Raw genomic sequence first — 9,172 nt, 5'->3', positions numbered from 1 at the left:
AACTATTTTAAGGTAATTATCATACTTTAAAAAGTTAATAATAATAATAATATATATATATGTTACTGTTTATAATTTTTTATGGTTTTTAATTCTTATAATTTTAATATTTTGGCTTAATTGTAATTATGATCGATTTATATGTAATAATTATAATTCTCAATTCTACTGTTCATAGTTCGAAAAAAAAAAGTATTGCGTATAAGGCCAAAGAATGTTTGTTTTGTATTATGATATCCTTTGGTTTCCAGAACATCCTCAATGAAGCACCCAAAATTGTTATTCTAATGCGGAATGGAGTCACCATAGTAAATTCGCAAGTTCCAGGACCGTGCTTTGCTTTCTCCCTTCCAATTTCAAAACTACACACGACAGGATCCACACCCTTTTCAACTATAACCTCCAACGTACGCAGATTCGTACCCTGTCGCATCGAGCCATGGCTTCTATGTCTATCAACATTCTCAGAGACCATAGGATAGGGGCGTATGATGCACTGCTTAAGCCGAGCTTCCGTACTCCCATTTGGAAGAAGTTTCGTAATTCCCATCTGGGTATGCTCCGTGCTTCTCTGGATGTTTCCCTCTCACGGGGTCTTTCTTTCCCTTGTTGATAAGCTTCGTGTTCTTGTTTGTCTTTATAGAAGTGAAAGGCCACTTTTATTTGTCTGAGAGCGGAAGAAGCCGTGCAATTCGAAGCGACTTGCGAGGTCCAGTTGTTGCTATTGTAGAATTTCCCTTAACCCTTCAAGGGTTTAGAAGAAGGTAATATTTTAACCAGTCTCTGATTCCAATGTTAGTATATGCTTATGATGTTCAGTTTATTGAAGAGTGGTGTACAAGCTGTTGGACCAGTGCCACATGCTGTTGACTGTTCTGAGGAGGGATTTGAGAAATGGAATCGATACGGATACACTACTTGCGGGATATGATGGAATTGAAATTCTTTCCTGAGAAGCCAGATAGGTGTAGGCCCCCTAATTGTTAGAATTTAGAATCTGTTGGTTTATCTCAATAATCTGCATAAGTGTGAAACTTTACAGCTATTATCTTCTGAGAGTATCTGGGGGAGCTTCTGTTTACCATTATTGTACGGATGAAGTTCTGCAATCACGGGTTTAGGAAAGGTGGCAAATTGTTAAGTATTCCACGAAGGCAAATGCTCTTCTTGCGCGTGCATAGAATCATTGATTGGGTTTGTTTGCAAGTGAAGATATGTGCCTTTGGCAAAAAGTTTTCGATTCTTCTATTTTGAAGAAGGTGTGAAGGAGTGGGGAAAAGAGGAAAACTGGAAAAGGCTAAACAATACTGTGAGTGGCAACTGTAACCACTTGTGAAATAATAAACATTGTAGTAGCGCCTTTTTTGATATCTTGCTTTTCAGCTGATAATGATATCCAAGCAATTGAAGTCACATTAAATTTCTTATAATAAAAATGAAGGCATATTAGATTCCTTACTGGAAAAATGAAATGAGTCATATTGTTTGTTCAGAGTGTTAATTCCTGTGTAACAGACAATAGACTGAGGGTTCTCAATGTACTACTATTGAGAAAGGTGGTCAATGTTTTTTCCTTCAACTCCCCATTGGATTTGAAATTTTTTTACCTTTCATGACAACACTAAGTTACTAGACCTCGGAACAAATTGTTTTATAGAGGCATTAATGTGAAAAAGGCTGGCAAATGTTGATGTCCTGAACTTTTTTAAGAAAATAAATCTACTGAAGTATTTGCAGTGAATGATGAAGCTACAATTTCTATGAAGAAGAAACAGCATACGCTTGTATTCAAAAGAAAAGAAAAAAAAAGAACCCGTGCTCCCTTTCACATTTCCAAAAGTTGCTTTTATTGATGAGTTTTGGAATAACAATTTGCTAATGATTAACATATAAGCAGCATCTGGTGTAGGTAATCTTTTGATCTATTTTCTGGTTCTTGAACGTTGACTTTCTCATTCTTGATTTTAAGTGCCAGTGACGTATTTGTTGCCATGTTTAGGAACTCTCAAATATTTTACAAGGCTACTGCAGACAAATCTGGAGATATTCCTGAAAGTGCTGGTGAGATGAGCCAGTATGAGAAAGTGATTGAAACCTTAATAATTCTTTTTCCTGTTTGGGTGAGTCCGATACTTCTTCAATATAACATCTCAATTTTTCTATTTTCTGTATTGGTCTGTACTTTGAGAGTTTGCTAACTTACATGGGCAGGTCATCTTGGGGGCCATTGTCGGCATTTGCAAGCCAACTGCTGTAATTACTCCGATTTTTTCAGCTATGTACATGATTGAGTGGAAATATGTTGATTAACTGCTGTGAAGTTATGGCTCTATTCCAGGTAACTTGGTTGGAGAAAGATCTTTTTACTCTTGGCTTGGGTTTCCTCATGCTCTCTATGGGATTGACATTGACATTTGAGGATTTCAGACGGTGTTTTCGAAATCCGTGGACTGTAAGGGACGATAACTCATGCTTAAACTAAAATTTATATGTTTTTTCTCTTTTAAATGTTATTGGTTTTGTTTTTGCAGGTGGGTGTAGGGTTTCTTGCACAATATTTAATTAAACCCATGCTAGGCTTTGCCATTGTAATGGTATTTTTTGTTTTACCTGAGCTCTTCCATACTTCACTGTCTCTTTGCTTTGTTTAGGTCAGCTCTTGAAACGTGTTACATTTTCTTATTCTTTTATATTGCCTCATGAGATTGTTGTCAAAAACATTATGTCATGGTAATGATCAATTGATTATTTATACTACATTTGATATTATCTTTTGATTAGTGTTTTAGTATTTGTTTAATCAAAGAATTAAAGATATCTTTTTGATAATATGGAAATGATGATATTGGTCATGTGTTGGTTGATTGCCCCTTAATTCTGTTGTCAATAATATTGTAAACTGAGACAAAGTCTATGCTATATTTCCAAGGTATTCTATATCTTTGACAAGGTTATTCTTAGTGGAGTGGCAGAGTTATCTTTCATGACAGGATTAAAATTAGAAGCCTAAGATTTTTTTTCTTAAATATTATAAACATACAGGTGCCATGGAGCTTAATGTAAACTATGTGTGCTACTTCTTGATGTTATTTTATTGTATGAATCCCATTTTTTATTTCATTGAAGGAGAAACGATATAGAACCTAGCTAAGAGTGGCAGATAATTATGGGCCTCTTAATCATGTAATTAAGGCTTTTATTTATTTGATTATCAGGGCTTCCCTCTTAATTTAGTATCCTTATGAAGATATAAGATCAATGATAATTACGCTGAAGGCAACTGTAGTTTCCATGAATATGACTGAGTATAGGTATTTATTTATTTAGGTCAATTTGGGTATCTGCAATTGCTTGTTCTGATTATGGTTACAGTTATAGAGCCTGTAGTTCAATACCTATGGTTGTTTTGTCTGTCACTTCTGTTTACTGGTCCTGTTATTGTTTATCTTTCTGAAGAGTTTGTGCCTTTATAATTAGATCCCAACGTTTGTATAATTTATCTTATTATACTGGCTAGTGTGTTATGCAACATAAGAACTAACATCAATATCTGATTCCCAGACTCTAAAACTTTCAGCTCCTCTTGCAACTGGTCTTATTCTGGTCTCATGTTGTCCTGGAGGTCAGGCATCAAATGTTGCAACATTCATATCCAAGGGAAATGTTGCACTATCTGTTCTTATGACAACGTATGTTTAACATGTATTAACTTGTTTGTTTATCTTTATAAATTATATTCTATGTTGTACTTGAAGATTAATATTTATACTCCATTAATGTTGATTTTATAAAATTTTGGTGATTTCTGTAATCTACATCCTCGCACACTACTTATATTTGTAGAACATATTTTTGCTCCTGTCTCTCTTCGTATCTGTAAATTTTGTCATTTTAAATTGAAAAAATAGTTTGTTATTTGATTAAAAAGATTGATATCATACAAATAATCTGGAATTAACGAATACATTAGTAAGTGATACTAATTACTAATTTCTTATTGTCAATTGCCTGTACGCTAAAATGTGAGTTTCTAGTCCTTGTTGAAACTACTTTCAAAAGGTGTGCTTTCTTACCACTTGAAAGGAGAAATGGAAGATTTCGGATTTATATGTTGCTCTAATCAGAGCCTCGTAATTTGTTCAATTTTGACAGTTCAAGGTTCGAAACTTAGAATACATTTTGAAACATGAGAGTTATGCACTGACGTCTCTGAATGCAAAGCAATTGAATCTAAATATCCTCTTTAAACAGCAAGATCTGAATAATACGAGAACAGCATGCAAGTACTAAATGCTTGACATGGTTGGAATCATGTTATCCCTTGGCTTTTATTTATTTTTATTTTTTGTATTTTTAGCTGCAAGTAAATTATGTGGTGTATATTAATGATGTTAATTAAGAGAACAGTCTTTTTCAGAAATTAGGTTTCAGAGATATTTAAAGATGTTATTACTGGGCTACAGGTGTTCAACTATTGGAGCTATTATAATGACCCCTCTTCTTACAAAGCTTCTTGCTGGTCAACTCGTTCCAGTTGATGCTGTTGTAAGTTGTTGCTTGCCAATTTTTGGGCATGAAAGGAATGTCAAATAAAGTCTTCATTTAAATGATATGTAAAACCAGTTTCCTGTTGCCAAACTGTTATGAAAATAAAGCACAGTTGACACTTTGACAATACTGATCACAGTTTCTCCTAACCAAGTGAAAAGTGAATATGTACTGAATTTTGAATAGCTTGTCGTTCTTCACTACATTCTCAGTGGTTTTCTTTCTCTTGGATTTTCTCATCATTTCTATTGAACAGATCCTCTTTGTATCTTTTATTTTCACTCTTAGAATGAATCTGTAATTCTTTCTCCTTTGCAGGACCTGGCACTTAGTACCTTTCAGGTTGTTTTAGTCCCAACGGTTGTGGGAGGTAAGAGATGATGAATATTTTAAGTTAAATGTGAGTTGGTTGGTTTATAAACATGCCTGTACTTTGGTTTATGGTTTCTTTCCTAAAGATTAGGATGATTTGTAATATATTTGCTTTATCTGGCAGTTTTGGCAAATGAGTTTTTTCCTAAGTTCACTTCAAAGATAATCATTGTGTGTCCTTTGATTGGAGTCGTTTTGACCACTCTTCTCTGTGCAAGCCCAGTAAGTTGACTAAGTTCTAGAAGATGAAGTTCATCAAAAGTATTATCTTCTAGCATTTTACTTCATTATAAATTATCATATGCTGTTCTTGCTTTGAACTGAAATTTGACATGCATTAACTCTTCAGATTGGGCTAGTTTCTGATGTATTAAAAGCTCAAGGAGCACAATTAATATTGCCAGTTGTTTTCCTACATGCTGCTGCATTTACTCTAGGTTATTGGATTTCAAGAATATCATTTGGCGAATCCACATCACGCACTATTTCTATAGAGTGTGGGATGCAGGTAAGACCTGTTCGTCATACCTCATTGTTCTCTTAAATTATTTATCTGGGTTGGGTGCATTTCTTCCATTTGAAAAATGTATGAATCATTCTACTTTTCCAGATGTGTATTGCCTTTGTTTAATTTGTATCAATTCTTCTAGAATTGACGTCTTAGCATAAAGAAATGCATTCATTCATAGCGTGTATAAATAAGGTTTGAAAGGATTCTGTTATTGATTCAATCTGATTTTGTAGAAGATATTTGGAACCCTATACCTAGAGAAGCTTGAAGCGCATTGTTAATCGGACTGTCCAAACCAACTTTTAGGGATCATTCAAATTTCAGTTAACATTAAAACCTACAATAAACAATTTTTTTTACTTCAATTAAGTTCAACTCAACTTAATTTCCTAACTGAAATCCAAATATACACAGATTATGTGGCTTGTGTCGCAGGTGAAAAGTTGTATAGCGTCAGTAAAACACATTTGTATTCTCAATGCATGCTTAAACTTGTACTATGCTCCATAGACCTCTCTAATCAAAATCAAGTAACTCCTCTTGGTAATGTTTTATGCTTAATCATTTTGTCTAACCTTATTTATTTTTTTGTCTTTTATCTGCAGAGCTCTGCTCTAGGCTTTTTACTTGCTCAGAAGCACTTTAAAAATCCCCTTGTGTCTGTTCCTTCTGCTGTCAGTGTTGTCTGCATGGCGGTAAGATAGGATATTTTCCTGCTCTGAATGCTTTTTTGTTTTGTTTTGTCTGTTTCTTGTAAAAGGGTTGGTTTTTAACTTTTGTCAACGAATATTTTTCACTGGTTTCATGCAGCTTGGTGGGAGTGTTCTTGCTGTGTTTTGGAGAAACAGACCAATTCCCCTTGATGACAAAGATGACTTCAAGGAATGAAAATCATTGACTATTATTGTGTACCCTCATTTTTATGTGGGAACATGCTAGATTAAGGATTTAGGATGAGCTTACAACAATTTAAAACAGGGACTGTCACAACAAATATGCCCTAGTTTGTAATATTCCTTGGGGCTAATGTTTCTTTTAGGGTCCTCCTGAATTAATAACATCACGTCTGATGAAATTTTTCATAAACATATAAGAAAAATAAATGTAAATCTAATTTTGGGTCAAATATATTTTTTCCTTTAAATAATTTAAAATATTAACTTTAGTTCCTATAAAAATTTAATGATTTTATACTTTAGTCTCTACATCTACCAAAAGCGTGTCTAAAAGTAACATTTTAAGGAACCAACCACATTTTATCCAATTAGTTAATTTTTTTTCATGCATTAAAATTAATTTATACACTTCAAAAAAATCTTATTTAACCTTTCTAAATATATGGTGTTAAACTGATCTTTTTAGTAATTTGAGAGAAAGAAAAATGGCTATAACTACCTACAACTGGAATGATGACAATTTAAGTTTTTTTATTCTTTTATGTGTTTACACAAGTTTATTCAAAAAGGGTCGTACTTTAAAAAAAAAAAAAAAATCACTAAATTGTATGAAATTTCACTTTTAAATTTAAAAAGCAAATAAATTCATATTAAAAATTACATAATCTAATTACCATATAATCCATTAAAGTTAAAGGAGTCTAATTGACTGACCACCTTTTAATGACACGACGAGATGTCCTTAATAAAGTTAAAACTAATATGTTAGTTATGTAACGCTGGAAAATCATCTATTAATTTACCATTGTTTGGTCATGGTTGAAAGTGGTTAACTTAGTAAATTTTTAAATGTTTTGATGAAAACAATTTATTTTAAGTAGTTGGTGAATATAAAATGGTAAATGAATATATTTATACCTTCTATACCTATAGATTCCACACTTTAACTGCTCTAAATTATTTTTCTATTTTATTCTTGTTTAATATTTTGTTTTGTTGATTTATTTTGGTTATTTGGACATTTTATAATTTTATAAGTTAATAAAATAATTTTTTTAATTTTATTTTATTTGTTCTCACTTAAGTTACAGGAAAGTAGAGAAATTATAACGTTAATTTATTTTATTTTGTGGTCACTTAACTCATAAAAGAGTGAGTGGAGAGATTGATTCTTCTATTTAAAACAGTTATCAGAAGCAGTTTTTTGAATGTAGAACACTTTTTTAATTTTTTGCTCTTTTATTTTATCTTTCTCCTTCCTCAAATCTTTTGGAACCCAATAACATATCTCTCATATATACAAATACACATGAATTTATATTTATATATATATATATAATAATAGTAAAAATAAAAACTAAAAATTGCGCATGAGCTCTGTGTGAATAATAATATTATTTATTTAATTTTAATATTAGACATAATTATATATTTATACCTGTGTATAAAGAGATTTCCACTTTAACTGCTCTAAATTGTTTTTCTATTTTATATTTTGCTTAATATTTTTTTTTATTAATTTATTTTGGTTATTTAGATATTTTATAATTTTAGAAGTTAATAAAATAGTTTTTTAATTTTAAAATTTTATTTTATTTGTTCTTACTTAATTGTGACATGAGAGTGTAGAGATTGATACATTAATCTTATTTTGTTGTCATAGCAGGAGAGTGAAAATATTGGTTACTTTTCTGTTTTAAACTGATACTCTTCTTTATTAAATAAGTAAATTTTTAATTTTTTTTTATTTGTTATCACCTAACTCTGGTAGGAAAGTGGAAAGATTGATATTTTATTTGTGGTAACTTAATTGACAGCCAGGTGAAGAGATTGATTCTCCTCCTTAAAACATTTTTATTAGAAACAGTTTTAAATTTAGAGCAATTTTTTAATTTTTTCTGTTTCCTTCTTCAAATACATATCTCTCATACATACAAATACACATGAATTTATATTTAAATAAATATATGTATATATATAATAATAGTAAAAATAAAAACTAAAAAATGTGGATGCACAAACGTTCATGAGTGTCTGTGTTCCCACTAGTTTATATAATGTTTTTGTACAACTTTTAATTATATTTTGCATATTAAAATATATTTTAAAGTAATTATAAAATTTGTTTTTGATTCATTTTGAATGCTTGTATTTTTTAAAAGATTAACTGTTTCAACTATTTAAGTTTTCATATTCTGCATTCTATTAAAAAGAGTTACTACATGAGACAATAATTTGCAATGTTATGACAATACATAATTTAAGATATAAAAAATATTTACACAGTAAATGCATTGTTTCTATTTTTTAATGTTTAATTTTGGTAAGATGTTACTTTAATATTTTTTTTATCTGATTAAAAACACCACCTGTAATCTTAAAAACACTGCAAGAATCAATAAGATTTATGCATAATTTTGTTTTCCCTCAACATGTTTTTTCCATAGTCAAAACAATATTACAGGACCTAAACTCTTGACTACTTAGTTAAAAAACACAAATCACTATCACTTATATTAAAAAATATCCATATAATTTATTATTATCATTTATAAATTTTATTATAAATACTAAGAGGAGATTTTCTAACACCTCAAATTACTTAGTTTCATAAATATACCATTTTACATGTGCATTGATATAGTGACATCACTATAAAGGCCACTGTAATATGTACACACACAAAAAGTACATAACTACATTGTCTACATTCATTCAAAACCATTGTTACCGTAATAGAAAATCACACAATAAATACTAGAAGAGTAAACAAAATAAGAATAAGATAATTACACACTTCAATCAGAATTTAATTAAATCACAAATTTAATGGAATTTATTTGAT

General features: G+C 30.7%; 1 protein-coding gene across 1 annotated transcript; it reads left to right on the top strand.

The window, feature by feature from the left end:
• Nucleotides 1-230: 230 nt before the first annotated feature.
• On the top strand, nucleotides 231-6,557 carry LOC137807481 (sodium/pyruvate cotransporter BASS2, chloroplastic). Its single transcript, XM_068608141.1, has 13 exons — nucleotides 231-554; nucleotides 644-764; nucleotides 2,000-2,120; nucleotides 2,212-2,253; nucleotides 2,339-2,452; nucleotides 2,532-2,594; nucleotides 3,562-3,689; nucleotides 4,464-4,545; nucleotides 4,867-4,918; nucleotides 5,045-5,142; nucleotides 5,270-5,428; nucleotides 6,037-6,126; nucleotides 6,242-6,557. The coding sequence occupies exons 1-13, from the start codon at nucleotides 440-442 to the stop codon at nucleotides 6,317-6,319; spliced, it is 1,263 nt and encodes a 420-aa protein (XP_068464242.1). The 5' UTR covers nucleotides 231-439; the 3' UTR covers nucleotides 6,320-6,557.
• The last annotated feature ends 2,615 nt before the right edge of the window (nucleotides 6,558-9,172 follow it).

The sequence above is a fragment of the Phaseolus vulgaris genome, chromosome 3 (genome assembly GCF_000499845.2).
Source record: "Phaseolus vulgaris cultivar G19833 chromosome 3, P. vulgaris v2.0, whole genome shotgun sequence".
Taxonomy (NCBI): domain Eukaryota; kingdom Viridiplantae; phylum Streptophyta; class Magnoliopsida; order Fabales; family Fabaceae; genus Phaseolus; species Phaseolus vulgaris.
Note: the sequence above shows the minus strand (reverse complement) of the source record. Positions and strands in the feature narration are given on the sequence as shown.

Bases quoted from the DNA above. Each gene is read 5' to 3' on its own strand.
- LOC137807481 (XM_068608141.1), top strand. From the start codon at position 440: ATGGCTTCTATGTCTATCAACATTCTCAGAGACCATAGGATAGGGGCG. The intron at 765-1,999 runs GTAATATTTTAA...TGCCATGTTTAG, and splicing joins CTTCAAGGGTTTAGAAGAAG to GAACTCTCAAATATTTTACA. The intron at 3,690-4,463 runs GTATGTTTAACA...ACTGGGCTACAG, and splicing joins CTATCTGTTCTTATGACAAC to GTGTTCAACTATTGGAGCTA.